The sequence below is a fragment of the Aotus nancymaae genome, unplaced genomic scaffold, assembly GCF_030222135.1.
Source record: "Aotus nancymaae isolate 86718 unplaced genomic scaffold, 86718_ANA_hifiasm-v0.15.2.pri h1tg000064l_0, whole genome shotgun sequence".
Taxonomy (NCBI): Eukaryota; Metazoa; Chordata; class Mammalia; order Primates; family Aotidae; genus Aotus; species Aotus nancymaae.
In genome coordinates this window covers 4578756-4593613 of record NW_026988478.1, presented here as the reverse complement: position 1 = coordinate 4593613, position 14858 = coordinate 4578756, and the positions used below count along the sequence as shown (strand labels likewise).

Sequence of the window (14858 nt, the reverse complement as noted above, 5' to 3'; positions counted from 1 at the left end):
AACCAAGAAACAAAAGAGGAAGGCCCCAAGAACCACAGTAACAGTCTCTTAGCAGAAACAGTTGAGCCTGCCCACCCCACGACCTCTGGTGGTACTACAGCCATTTCTGTTTCCCTGTCTTTCTCACTCAAATTTCCACGTGGAAGGAAAGAGCATTTGGTTGGTTGAGTCTAAGTCACATGCACATTCCCTAGATGCAGCAGGTGAGAGAAGATTGGATCTGGCTCCTAGCTTTTCTTACTAGTACCCCACACAAAGGCAGATTCTCCACTCTGGAGACTGAGGCCTATTATGAAACACTGGACGGGCATTAACAGTGTCACTACGTGTCTCTAGGCTCTGAGCAAGAAGAGACCTTACCCCAAGGAGTACTCAGCCTAAGGCATTTGGGGGCCCTTAGCTCATCTGGAGTTGATGAAAAATGACGTGCGTGGGGATGGGGAGAACCGCTCTGTAACAGTCCTTTCCATAACAGTTTTGACTGGAGAGTTTAATCCATTGACATTCAATGTTCCTGTTATCAGTAAGGACTTACTCTTGCCATTTTGTTACTTGCTTTCTGGTTGTTGTGGTCTTCTCCTGCTTCTTCCCGACTTCCTTTTTGTGAAGGTGATTTTCTCTGGTGGTATGATTTTATTTTTTGCTTTTTGTGTTTTGTGTATTCATTGCATGTTTTAAAATTTAAGATTACCACGAGGCTTGCAAATACCGTCTTATAACCCACTATTTTAAACTGATGACAACTTGACACTGCTTGCATAAAGGAACGAACACACAAGTAAAAAGAAACTCGGCTGGGCGCGGTGGCTCACACCTAGAATCCCAGCACTTTGGGAGGCCGAGGTGGGGGGATCATGAGGTCAGGAGATCAAGACCATTCTGGCTAACATGGTGAAACCGTGTCTCTACTAAAAATACCAAAAAATTAACCAGGTGTGATGGCATGCACCTGTAGTCCCATCTACTCAGGAGGCTGAGGCAGGAGAATTGCTTGAACCCGGGAGGCAGAGGTTGCAATGAGCCGAGATCGCGCCACTGCACTCCAACCTGGACAACAGAGCAAAACTCCATCTCAAAAAAAAAAAAAAGAAAACTAATAAAAACTTTCTATCTTCATTTTTCCTTCTGCTTTTGAGTTTTTTGTTGTTTCTACTTACATCTTATTGTACTATGTCCTGAAAAGTCGTCGAAGTTATTATTTTTGTTCATCTTTTAGTCGTTCTACTTGAGCCGTTTCTACACAATTACAGTGTTATAACACTGTTTTTCTTTCTATGTACTTACTATTACCAGTGAGTTTTGTACCTTCAGATGATGTCTTATTGCTCATTAATTTCCTTTCGTTTCTGATTGAAGAGCTCCCTTTAACATTTCTTGTAGGATAGGTCGGGTGTTGATGAAATCTCTCGGCTTTTGTTTGTCTGGAAAAGTTTTTTTTTCTCCTTCATGTTTGAAGGGTATTTTCTCTGGATATATTATTCTATGGTAAAAGTTTTTTTCCTTCAGCACTTAAAATATGTCATGCTACTCTCTCCTGGCCTGTAAGGTTTCCACTGATAGTCTGCTGCCCGACGTATTGGAGCTCCATTGTGTGTCATTTGTTCCTTTTCTCTTGCTGTGTTATGATCCTTTCTTTATCCTTGACCTTTGGGAGTTTGAGTATTAAATGCCTTCAGGTAGTCTTTTTTTGGGTTAAATCTGCTTGATGTTCTATAACCTTCTTGCACTTGAGTATAGCTTTCTCTAGGTTTGGAAAGTTCTCTGTCATTATCCCTTTGAATAAACTTTCTACCTCTGTGTATTTCTCTATTTCCTCTTTAAGGCCAATAACTCTTGGCTTTGCCCTTTTGAGGCTGTTTTCTAGATTTTGTGGGCATGCCTCATTCTTTTTAATTTTCTTGTCTTCTCTAACTGTGTATTTTCAAATAGCTTGTCTTCAAGCTCACTAACTTTTTCTTCTGCTTGATCAATTCCACAATGAAGAGACTCTGATGCATTCTTTATTATGTCAATTGCATTTTTCAACTCCAGAATTTCTGCTTGATTCTTTTTATTTCAATCTCATTGTTAAATTTATCTGATATAATTATTCTGAATTCTTTCTGTGTGTTATCTTTGATTTCTCTGAGTTTCCCCAAAACTGCTCTTTTGAATTATCTGTCTGGAAGGTCACGTATCTGCTTCTCTGGATTGGTCCCTGGTGCCTTGTTTGGTGAGGTCATGTTTTCCTGGATGATCTTGATGTTTGTGGTTGTTTGTCAGTACCTGAGCATCGAAGAGTTAGGTATTTATTGGAGTCTTCTCAGTCTAGGCTTGTTTGTACCCATCCTTGGGAAGGCTTTCCAGGTATTTGAAGGATGTGGGTGTTGTGATCTAAACTGTATTTGTATTAGGGGACACTCCAAGCCCAATAATGCTATGGTTACTGCAGACTCATAGAGGTACCAACTTGGTGGTCTTGGATAAACTCTGGAAGAATTCTCTGGACTACCAGGCAGAGACTCTTATCCTCTACCAATAATTTCTCCCGACAAACAGTCTCAGTTTCTCTCTCTCTGTCTCTGTGCTGAGCCACTTGGAGCTGGGGGTGGACCGACACAACATCCCTATGGCCACCACCACTGGGACTGCCCTGGGTCAGACCTACAGCCAGCAAAGCACTGGTTACATCACTCGAGGCCTGCTGTAAACACTACCTGGCTATCTCCTGTGTTCACTCAATGCCCTGAAGCTCTACAGTCAGCAGGTGGCAGAGCCAGCCAGGCTTGTGTCCTTCCCTTCAGGGCAACAAGTTCCCTCAGGCCCTGGTGGGTCCAGAGATGCTGTCTGGGAGCCAGAGACTGGAGTCAAAAACCTTAGAAATTTACCTAGTGCTTTATTCAAAAGCGGCTGAGCTGATGCTAAAACCATGAGAAAAAGTCTTTCCCACTCTGTCTTTCCCTTTCCACAGGCAGAGGAACCTCACCCTGTGGCCACCCCACAGGCCCACAGGGAGTACTGTCAGGCCACTGCCCATGTTCACTTACAACCCAAGGGCTCTTGTGTCATGCTTCCAGGCCTATGGCGGACGCCTCCAGGCCTCGGACTCACCCTTCAGGGCAGTGGGCTCCCCTTTGGCCCAGAACAGATCCAGAACTGCTGTCTAAGAGCCACGGCCTAGAATCAGCCACCACAAGAGCCCATTTGGTGCTCTACCCCGTTGTGGCCAGGCAGGTACATAAGCTGCAAGACAAAGTCCCTTTTACCTTTCCCTCTGCTTTTCTCAAGCAGAAGTCTCACCACAGCCACCATGGCTGGGAATGTGCTGGGTCTCACCTGAAGCCAGCATGTCTCAGAGTCTTACTGCATGCCCATAGCACGCCACCAGGCCATCACTGTTGGCTCTTCAGGGGCCGAGGGCTTGAGTCAGCAGGTGAGGAATCCTGCCAGGACTGGGTTCTTTCCTTTAAGGCAGCAGATTCCCTTCTGGTGCAGGGCGTAGCTAGAAACGTCATTCAGGAACTAGGTCCTGGAACGGGGCCTCTCAGCTCTGACTGCTGCTCTGTCCTGCTGCGGCTGAGCAGGTATCCAAGATGTAAGACAAAGTCCCCTTTACTCGTCCCTCCTCTCCTCAAGCAAGAGGAAGAAGTCGCTTTTGTTGCTGCAAGCTGCACTGCCTGGGTTGGTGGGGGCACAAGCACTCCCTCAGCTGCCCTGGCTCGTGTCTCACTAGCTCGTGTGTCCCCTGAGTCCACTGGCTCTGAGCCCAGCATGGCATTAGGACTTGCCTAGGAGTTGAAGTCCTTATGGTCTAGACTGCCTTTCAAGTTTATTTATGGCCCCAGAGCATGATAGCCTGGCAGGCCAAGGCTTGTCAAAACACAAGCCTCAAGCCGTCTAACTACTGGGATGGGTGAACCCCTCTGGGTAGGGCTGGTCTAAACGCTCCCTCCCTGGGCAGGTGGCATGTGAATTCCACCTAGTTTTGCTTTCTGCTGTGACAGGGCAGCACTGAGGTCAAGGCAAAGTCCCACAGTTGCTGCAATCTCCCTCCCCCAAGTGCACAAATTCCAAGCACCACAGTGGCCGCTGCTGGGGGTGGGGGACCAGTGACATCAGTGTTTCAAGACTGTCTTTCCTAGCCTCCTCAGTGCCTCTTTCAGTGTTATGAAGTTAAAGCCAAGTACTATGAGTCCTCACCTAATTTTTGGTTCTTATGAAGATGCATTTTTGATGTAGACAGTTGTTAAATTTGATTTTCCTGCAAGGAGAATCATTGGTGGAGGCTGCTATTCAGCCATCTTAATCTGCTCCTCCTCCCTCACTTTACTTTAATTTCCTAAGAGCCCTGTTTCCAAACACAACCACATAGGGGGTTAGGGCTCCAATGTATGAATTTTGGGGAGACAGAATTCAGTCGATAGCATTTGGTCTTGGGGAGAGGGAGGAAGAGAACATTCAGAGGAACGACACAGTGTAAGCAACAGTCTGGAGGTGGGAAAGTTCAGCTCATGGATAGGAAAAATTGATTCAGTGTGGCAGGGACCGCAGGGAGATATGGTGAGAGATTGGCCACATCAGAAAGAACCCTGAATGCCAGGCTGAGGTTGGAGACATTTCCTGTTGTGTAGATTAAGCTCCTGTTCCCTCCCAGGAGCTTAATCTTTGCCTGGCCTGGCTTTGGCTTCAAATGCCCTCAACATTGGCTTCAAAATCTATTGGATCAGATTCATGAGAGGTCTGGCCTTCCTTGGTTTTGGGATTTTAAAAGTTTTTTCTTTTTTTAAATAGAGACGGGGTTTCACATGTTGGCCAGAATGGTCTCGAACTCCTGACCTCAGCTGATCCACCCGCCTCGGCCTCCCAAAGTGCTGGGATTACAGGCGTGAGCTACCACACCCAGCTAAAATAGTTTTTTCAAGCAGGGAATAGATAAGCTCTGCTTACTTACCTCTAAGAACTGGCAACAACTCACACAAAGCTGTTACAGTTACGGTTTGATTACACGGAAAGGATACAGATGAAAATCAGCCAGGGGAAGAAAGGCATAGGGCTGAGTCCAGGAGGGCAGCAGACATGGAGTGTCCATTATCCCTTCCCCATGCAGTCAGAGTGCATTACCCTCCTGGCTTTGATATGTGCCAATACACGTGGAGTGTTCCCAGCCAGTGAGGCTCCCTCAAGCCTCAGGGTTCAGGGTTTCTATTGGAACTTCATCACAGAGGCATGTTTGATTGTCCACGTGGATCCTCTGTTTTCAGTGTCCAGTCCTTCCAGGGGTGACCTAAAGCCCAGACTCTAAATCACATAGTCGGTTTTCCTGGCCTGGCTAGTCCCCACCCATCCCATTATTAGACTATCCATCATGACCCAAGACCCCCAGGCAAAGATATTCCTATCAGGTATTACGTTGATAGTTACCTCCCAGGAGTCTAGGATGAAGATCAGACCTCTTTGTGGTCAAGGTTAAGTTGTTGTTGTTGTTTTTACTATACAACATGCCAACATTCTGTTATTTTTTCTGTTTTGTCTTCAAAATAACCCTAACTGGGGGGTAAGGGTGTTTATTATTATAAACAAGACCTGCAAAGGAAAGACACTTGGGCAAAGTTGCGCAGTTGATCCTTGACTCGTGGTGCAATACTTTTTTTTTGTAAGATGGGGTTTCACCATGATGGCCAGGCTGGTTTTGAACTCCTGACCTCAGGTGATCCACCCACCTCAGCCTCCCAAAGTGCTAGGATTACAGGCATGAGCCACCACGCCTGGCCATGGTGCAATACTCTTTCCACTCTCTGAGAGCCCTGAGTCCTGAGCAGAAGATGGAAGGAAGGTGGGAAGGTGTGTATATATGTGTGTGCAAATGTGTGTTGGTGTGTGTAGATGTATATCTAATTAGTGTGGCTATGTGCATGTTTCTGTGTGTGTATACATGTAGGTGTGTCTACATGCATGTTTGTGTATGTGGGTATGCATACAGTGGTGCACACCTGTAATGCCAGTTACTCAGGAGGCAGACAGGGGAGGATCACTTGAATCCAGGAGTTTGAGAGAGAAGTGTCCAGAGGGTAGGGTGACCATATGTTCTGGTTTGCAAGGTACAGCTTAAAGTTATGTCTGCTGTCCCGGTGCAATTATTATAATGTCCCTTTCACTCTCTGAAATGTCTGGAGTTGGATGATAAGTCATGTGATCACCCTACCAAAGAAAGGAAAATTAGCCAGAAGACCCATGTGTCTGTTTCAAACGGATGTAGGCTGATCCTCAGCTGTGCTCGTGCCGCTGCCCAGCTGAGCGGTGTGCACCACCTCTGCCTCGCCCTACCCGGCCCTGCCCGTGTCTTCAGGAAGGCTGGAGCGGAACCCTCAGCTCTCGCGCTGCTCTGCTGCCACCTGCAGGTCACATGGGGGAACTGCTTCTCCCCATCCCACTACCCACCACCCCGCCTCCCCACCCGGGCCCTGGACAGCCTTGGACTTGGCCAAGACATTCAGACCACGCAAAGCCCCGGCTGGAGAGTGGGCTGGACCAGCCCGTGAAGCTGACGTTACAGAATCAGATGGGCCCAGATTAAACCAACAAAGCCAAGTTCCTCCTCTTCTTACCCAATCTTGCCCTGTCTCATTTTGTAGACAGAAAATGGAGACCTAATTTAGAATTTTCTTTGGGTAGGATTGTGGCGCACACAGCTGGAGCCTCCCGGGTGCCACTCCCCACATCTCTTTCTTTCCCTTAATACGTTAGGATAGTGGGGAAGCAAGAGAACTTAAGAGTACTGAATTCCTACTATGTATCGGGAACAGAGTGGGCACTTTTCTCCAGCCTCGCAATTGATGGGAAATAGGTGATTATACAACTGGGATATAGGATCGGAGTGGGCTAGTGATGTGCTCAGTCTCTCAGCTGAAAACTGGAATCTACTGCTGTTTTTGGGTCTCCAGCTTGAGCAATAGTTGCAAAATACAAAGAGCACCAAGAAAATCTAATATTGATCCATATAAGACTGTATTGTTGGGCTGGGTGCGGTGGCTCACGCCTGTAATCCCAGCACTTGCGGAGGCTGAGGCGGGTGGATCACGAGGTCAAGAGATCGAGACCATCCTGGCCAAGACGGTGAAATCCCGTCTCTACTAAAAATACAAAAAAATTAGCCGGGCGTGGTGGCACGTGCCTGTGGTCCCAGCTACTCGGGAGGCTGAGGCGGAAGAATCGCTTGAACCCAGGAGGCAGAGGTTGCAGTGAGCCGAGATTGCGCCACTGCACTCCAGCCTGGTGACAGAGCAAGACTCCGTCTAAAAAAAAAAAAAAAAAAAAAAAGACTATTGTTTTTGGAGTTATGTCTTGATAAAATAAAAATCATATTGTGAGTCATTTACACCCTGGTGAGGGTCATCTAAGATTCTCTTTTCTTCTCAGACCTTTTAGCTGAAGTTGGTTATGAGACAGGATGGGGAGGGGGGAAAAGGGCCGCGGCAAGCCCTCTTGGACTGCACTGGTTCTTGTGATGCCCTGGCACAGTGTGAATGTCAATCTAAATGGAGAGTTCCATGCATATTCCTCTGTATTCCCTTTGTCACCAATACTGATTCCCCAGGCAGCGCCCCAGGAGGGCTGGACTGAAGGACCCGGAGGTAATAGAAAATGTTTGGCTTTGGATTTCAGGTCAAGTTCTGCTGGTGACTTGCTGTGTAAGATCAGAGACAAGTCAGTTCACCTCTCTGCACTTCGGTGACCTCATTTGTAAAAGGCTAGTTTGGATTAGATTAATGATTTTTAGATTTTGCAAATTTTTTTGGTTTTAACATATTCTTCCTCCATTTTTATTCAAGTATAATTGATAAAAATTGTGCATATTTACAGCGTTCAATGTGGTTTTGATATATGCATATGTTGTGAGGTGACTAAACAGTTAATTAACATTTCCATCACCTCACATACTTATTTTGTGTGTGGTAAGAACGTTTAAGATCTATAATAGTGTTTACTAGAGGTGAGAAAGGGTAAGGGAGAGGGGATAGCCAAAGATTGGCTAACAGGTTAACAGATATGAGTACATGGCTGAGTGTAATGATTCACACACTAGTGTGATCCTAGCACTCTGGGAGGCTGAGATGGGAGGATCACTTGAGGCCAGGAGTTCAAGACCAGCCTGGGCAACATAGATGTCTACAAAAACTTTAAAAATTAGCTAGGCATGGTGGTACATACCTGTGGTCCCAGCTACTCAAGCCCAAACTGAAGGACAAAATAAATCAACCACAACTTTTCACATTTTGTGACTGTGACCAAGGACTGAATTATATCGTATTGTATCAATGTTACGCTTCCTGATTTTGACCATTGTATTATGGTTACATAAAATAATGTTGTTCTGGAAATAACACTGAAATATTTGGGAGTAAATGGGCACATCTCCAACTTAACCTCAAGTGGAACAGAAAAAAAGGTGTGTGTGTGTGTATACATATATATATATAAAGAACATGATAAAGCAATTGGGGCAAAATTCGAACAATTGGTAAACCTGGGTATTCTTTGTACTATTCTTGAAACTTCTCTGCTTGAAATTATACAAATATTAAGTTACAAAACATATTAAAAATGTCTGCTTTATCTGCTTGACAGAAGTAGATATGCAAGAATCACTCTAAGGCTACAGCTTTGCCCCTTCCTGGCTGCCTTGAGACAGGTTCTCACTTTGTCACCTAGATTGTAGTACAAGTAGCATGATCTCGGCTCATTGCAACCTCCACCTCCAAAGCTTAGGCCCCCCGCCCCCCCGCCCCCTGAGTAGCTGGACTTCTCTTGTGCACTACCATGCCCAGCTAATTTTCTACTTTATTTTTTTTGTGGAAAGGTCCTGCTATGTTGCCCAAGCTGGCCTCCAACTCGGGTTCAAGCAATCCTTCCCGCTCGTCTCCTGAAGTGCTGGGATTACAGGCGTGAGCCACCATGCCCTGCCCGTTATCTTGGACACATGTCCAGCTAAGCTTGGCCTTGCAACAGCTCCTTCTCCCACTGGAGAAACACAAAGCCCACAACGTTCCTCATATCCAAGGGCACGAACCAAGAGCAGCCCAGCTTCTGTGACACACACACACACACACACAGAGCCCACAATGTTCCTCATATCCAAGGGCATGAACCAACCAAGAGCAGCCCAGCTTCTGTGACACACACACACACAAAGCCCACAATGTTCCTCATAAACAAGGGCATGAACCAACCAAGGGCAGCCCAGCTTCTGTGACACACACACACACACGAAGCCCACATTCCTAAGCAAGGGCATGAACCAATCAAGGGCAGCCCAGCTTCTGATGCACGCACGAACGTGCACACGCAGTTGGCCTCCAGAGTCCATGGGCTGAGTCCAGGGTAGTCTATACAGGCTGCAGCGGGTGAGCTCTGCCTCAGGTTAGGCTGAAGCATCCGTTATCACTGATCTTCCCACACATTGGTTGAGATCTTAATATTCTAGGCACTGAACTCAACATTGAACAGATACAACTACACCATTCATCATACCTCCCAGTGACACAAAGTCCTACCCTAATACATGTGATAATCCTGTTGTTACCTTCTCAAGGAGGGCAAGTTGGCCCAAATTGTGTGCACCCAGGAGGAGGTGAAGATCAAAGACCCAGGGAAGCAGGGTGGAGCTGTCAGCAAAGCAGCTTTCCAGGCTCACACTGCAGACCACTCCCCACAGTTCCAGGTTTGCCCTTGCTCCCTTACTAAAAACTCTGGTAAACCCACTCTCCGTAGACCAGATGAAGGAGCACCCAAGTCCCAGGCAAGTGCCAGCTGATGTGTCACCTAGAGAGCTCCTGCCTTTTCCCACACACAACTGCAAAGATGACACAGGCAAGGCCGTTGTCCTAGGTTTATTGAAAATAATACAGCATTGATTCAAACAGGTCCCCGAGGTGTTTTGAAATTCATCCCAACAGTAGGCTGAGTGACCTGCAGGTTGGATAGACTGCCAAAATCCTGGAACGAGAAAATGGATTCAGTGTGAACAGTTACTGGTGAGATCCCTGAGTGGACCCCAGAAGAAACAGAAGGCCTTCTTGCCCCTAGAGCCACAGCACTCTCAAGGGGTCTAGGAGACCTGAAGGACCATTCACTCTAAGAACCACCAGGGACCTCAATGCTTCAACACACACCTGACCATGTGGCACCCTCACTTACAACTCCATCTATGACTTTTACCCAAAGTACCATGCCATTTTTCCTCCATGTTTTCACAATCCCTTCCTGTCAATCACTCTAAAACACCATTTCTCAATCTTGGCAATGTAGACTTCCTGGGATGGACATTCTTTGTTATGGGGGCTGTCGTGTGCATTGCAGAAAGTTTAGCAAGTTCCTTGGCCTCTACCCATTATAATTTAAAGGTATCCCCTTGCTATGACAACCAAAAATGTATCTGGACATTGCCAAATGTCTTTTAAGGCAGAATTCTATCCCTTTGAGAATACACAGTGCTACTTTCCAGGACCAGCCCCAGGTAAGACCTATCACTAATCTAATCAAATTGGGGGCGGGGTGGGGCAAGCACACAAGGCACCAAGCAGAAGGGAGGGAGGCAAGAGCAGACCCTGCCCTCACCCAAGCTCATGCTGGTGGGCGGGGCAAGAAGCCAAAGGGCCCAACTTGTTCGTAGAACTTTCCTATTTGGTTCTCAAAAACCCATTTTAGTTTCAACAATAAAGCTGCATTCAGTACAGTGGTTATTTCAGGAGGAAAAGATCCACAGCAGGCTGTAGCTGTACTGGTGATGTTTTTCTGAAGCTGGGAAGGTATATGGGAGTTCATTTTGCTATTATCTCTTTGAATGTCTTAAAAATTTAATGACCATAAAAATAGGAAAAATGAAGTCGTTCAAAACCAGCAACCGCCCACTGTATTTTGAAGCCCATGCTTTCACCCAAGTATGCAAAAGGACTAAAATAAGCTACAGAAGAAATATCAAAGTGCAATGAAGATACTCGTGAACTACCTAAGTAGGGCCTTGTATCTATCTGGAAATGGACCACAGCTCATTTCTGAGTGGTGAGCACAGAGACACCAAAGAATGCCACTTCAGAAGAAAAGCAGGCAGAATAAGGACAGCCAGGGCTGACACAACGGGGGAGGGCAACATAAGCCAGCCATAAAACCAAGAACAGAAGCAGCTGAGAGGCAAAGGGCATCGTGGAAGCCACTGGATTTGAGAATTACCATCTTGTGGTGAGCAAACTCAATGCAAACGACTTTCGCTACACCCACTATGAAGGCAGTCCAGTTTACTGGCTAGAAGTTTAGATGGGATTTCCAACTTTGCTGCCACTTACTAGCTGGGTGCCCTTGGATAGTAAGAACTACTGAATGGTTTTTGACCAGGGAAATACCATTTTAGGAATCCAGCAAACACTTACCAAAAGCTTCAGCATTTCCTTAGTGTCAGGATCTACTTCAATGATCTCCTGATCCAGGGCTGAGACCTAGAAGGGAACGAGGTAGGCTGAAAATACCAATCTATGAGGTCATCACTCACTTCTCCTTTCCCCAGGCTCTTAAACATGGGGGAGGGGGGCAAACAAGGATATAGCATTCCTCTCCAAGGTGAGCAGTCTCTTACAGTATTATAGACCCCAACGACCGGTTCTTCTGCTCTTACCTTCCTAAGCCCACATTACATCTACTCAGTATTCAGAACACCAAGTCTGTGTTTATTTACATCAAAGAATATTATATTAGGGGCAAACAATCAAAACAAGTGACACAACAGCAGTCATCAAATCAACATTATTAAGGGCTCTCATGAACTACAGAATAGACTTAACTGGTTGGAAAAGAGTAGAATGGAGGATAAAAAACTGACAGGGGACCTATGGGCACCTACAGCTGATTATGGAATGTATGGATAAAAGGTCTCAGATTCAGCTGAAGTACCTTTGGAAGCCAGGAACCCACAGCTTTATCATTTGAGGATTAGCCAGAAGCCCAAATATCCAGAAAGTTTACCTCAGGAACATAATTGTCTCTCCTTTCTCTCTCTTCCTCCTGCAGCTTGATGGAGATACCTCTTACTGGGCCTCTCTGAATCCGCTTCATCAGATGCGTGACATAGCTACAAAGCACACACGGCCAAAGAGAACAGTGAGAAGATGAATCAATTCCCAGCTGGGACCCAGCACGTGTGGATATAAGTACCCACTTTAATTCTTTTCCAGTGAGAAGGGAGAGGACTCACTATCCTGGGACCACCTACACATAGAACGCCCAATGGCCTGAGCTTTCCTTCCCTTTGATTTCTCACTCTATTCAAACTCTCCTTCATCGTGATCGAGACCGCCCTCCACCATAGTTTCACTACCCTTCATGCCTTCATTTTTTTTCTTACAATTTCAAATTCACATAACTAAGCAATTAATACATTGACTTTGGCACTATTCTTCGGGGCCATATTCCTATAAATCCCTGGAAGAGTAACTGCAACTCTTAAGAACGCATTAAAAGTTGACACCTAGCCGGGCGCAGTGGCTCACGCCTGTAATCCCAGCACTTTGGGAGGCCGAGGCAGGCGGATCGCCTGAGGTCAGTAGTTCCAGATCAGCCTGGCCAACACGGTGAAACCCCATCTGTACTAAAAGTACCAAAATTAGCAGGGGGTGGTGGCGCGTGCCTGTAATCCCAGCTACTCGGGAGGATGGGGCAGGAGAATCACTTGAACCCGGGAGGCGGAGGTTGCAGTGAGCCCAGATCGCGCCACTGCACTCCGGCCTGGACGACAGAGCAAGACTCTGCCTCAAAAAAAGAAGAAAAAAAAAAAGTTAGACACCTAAAAGCAATGTAGCTTTAAGGCAAGAGGTCTGACGATGGCTACCTTCGACCCAGTGTCACCGCGGCCAGTCATGACACAAGCGTAACTTCACAACAGAAATCCTGCACACGCAAAGTTCTAGCCCTTCTCCGGGGCACTAGGGAGGCTCAGGCTAATGAAACCACCACGGCACCGTCTCTTCCCGAGTCGGAGGGCGGCAGAGCACACAAACAGGCCGCGGGACCCCGGGTCTCCACTGTCTAGGCCCTGGAGGCCGAGGGAGCCCCAACTCACCCTGCTATCTTGTTGCGGAGCTTCTTGCTAGGGATAATGGCGATCTCCTCGCACACGCGCTTGTTCGTGTGGAAGTCATTGCCCAGGCGCGTGTAGTACTTTTCTATGATGACCCGGGCCGCCTTCTTCACGGTTTTGGTGCGAACGCGGCCCTGCGGGTGGAGAGGACAGGATCACTCACGAGCCATCGCAACCTTCTGGGAAGAGTGCGACGCTGAGCCCCAGCGGGAGTGGTTGGAGGCTGCCGGCTGCGCTGAGCCGGAGGGCCCGGTTGGGCAGTGCGGGCGCCAGGCTCAATGCGGAAGCCGCCGGCCCGCTGCGCTCCAGCCTGACAGGGCCCCGCGCCTGCCCGGTCCAGGGCCTCTCTTTGTCGGCTGGGGACCGCGGGAAACGGCAGATGGAGGACGATTGAAGAGGATGGCAGACTCGGGCCAAAACACCTACCATGTTGGCGGGTCCTTAGTGAAAGGAAACCGGAAGCACAAGCGAGGCCTATTAAAGCTTAGGCCAGAGAGCCGCTTCCGCCCGGCCCCGGGCGAGCTGAAGCTACTTGGGAGCCGCACAGCGGCCCCTGGCGGAGCGGGGCGGGAGCGGCGGCGGCGCGCCCCTCCGGAGGGCGGGTTATCTGTCCCGCCCCCGACGGCTCCTCCCTTTCCGCTCCCCGCCCCCACTTGGTTGACCTGTTCGCTTCTCTCCCCCATCTGATTTCTAATCGGACCGCCTGTGTGATGTGCTCTATCCTAGGAGCGGTCCATCTCTTCCACACATGCCAGGGAGAGGAGAGGCATCCGGTCCTCGGGAGGACCGAGAAACGAAGGCGATCCAGGGCCGTGGAACAATGAGGAAGTCAGGGATGGCGGCCACCCAGACCCCCAGCCAGTCCGCGGGCCAAAGACTTTTTTTTTTTTTTTTTTTTTTTGAGACGGAGTTTCGCTCTTGTTACCCAGGCTGGAGTGCAATGGCGCAATCTCGGCTCACCACAATCTCCGCCTCCTTGGGTTCAGGCAATTCTCCTGCCTCAGCCTCCTGAGTAGCTGGGATTACAGGCACGCGCCACCACGCCCAGCTAATTTTTTGTATTTTTAGTAGAGACGGGGTTTCACCATGTTGAGCAGGATGGTCTCGATCTCTTGACCTCGTGATCCACTCGTCTCGGCCTCCCAAAGTGCTGGCATTACAGGCGTGAGCCACCGCGACTTCTAAGGCCTAACCAGGATACAGGGTGCGCCTGGGAGAGGCATATCTCATTTCCGGGTCTTTGCTCAAATGTCGCCTTATCAGAGGACTTTCCCTTCAAACTTAGGTATAATAACTCCCTCACTATTCCTGCTCTTCTATTTCCTAGCACTTGGCATGTGACTCGGCTTAGTTTTCTCATATAGGGGTGAGCGCCATCACAGTAAGGGTCATTTCGTTTAGCCAATTCCCAGTGCTTGAATAGCGCCTAGCATGTAGCAATCTCTCCAATATTGAAATGAAGGGCCCTAGTCACCTGCAGAGCTCTCAACACTTCAGGCACCTTCTCCACCCACCGTCTTCAGGCTGTTCCTGCGATACCCATAACCAAACCAGGGCCTTCAGAAGCCACCAGCGCAAGCTGCCCTCATGAGTCGCAGCCTAGGTAGGGCCCTGCCCCCTTCTTCCAACTCTGCTCCCTGGGCTGACCTAGGTCCCACACCTGACAGGGGAAGGCTGAGCTGGCCAGGATGGATAAATTAATCTTCCCAGCGCTTTGCCTCATTCCTCAACGCACCTTGGGTACTCCAGTCAGACT

General features: G+C 48.0%; 1 protein-coding gene across 1 annotated transcript; it reads right to left on the bottom strand.

Annotated features, from left to right (window-relative positions):
* Positions 1 to 9851: 9851 nt before the first annotated feature.
* Positions 9852 to 13599, bottom strand: RPS17 (ribosomal protein S17). Its single transcript, XM_012449167.2, has 5 exons — positions 13529 to 13599; positions 13085 to 13236; positions 11992 to 12097; positions 11403 to 11468; positions 9852 to 9972 (listed from the first exon to the last, which is right to left on the bottom strand). The coding sequence occupies exons 1-5, from the start codon at positions 13529 to 13531 to the stop codon at positions 9892 to 9894; spliced, it is 408 nt and encodes a 135-aa protein (XP_012304590.1). The 5' UTR covers positions 13532 to 13599; the 3' UTR covers positions 9852 to 9891.
* Positions 13600 to 14858: the final 1259 nt, after the last annotated feature.

What these genes read in the sequence shown, in the direction of transcription:
- RPS17 (XM_012449167.2), bottom strand. An exon ending in CTCCGCAACAAGATAGCAGG is followed by an intron (nt 12,098 to 13,084) that starts GTGAGTTGGGGC and finishes TGTGCTTTGTAG; the next exon opens with CTATGTCACGCATCTGATGA. An exon ending in AGGAAATGCTGAAGCTTTTG is followed by an intron (nt 9,973 to 11,402) that starts GTAAGTGTTTGC and finishes TTCTCGTTCCAG; the next exon opens with GATTTTGGCAGTCTATCCAA.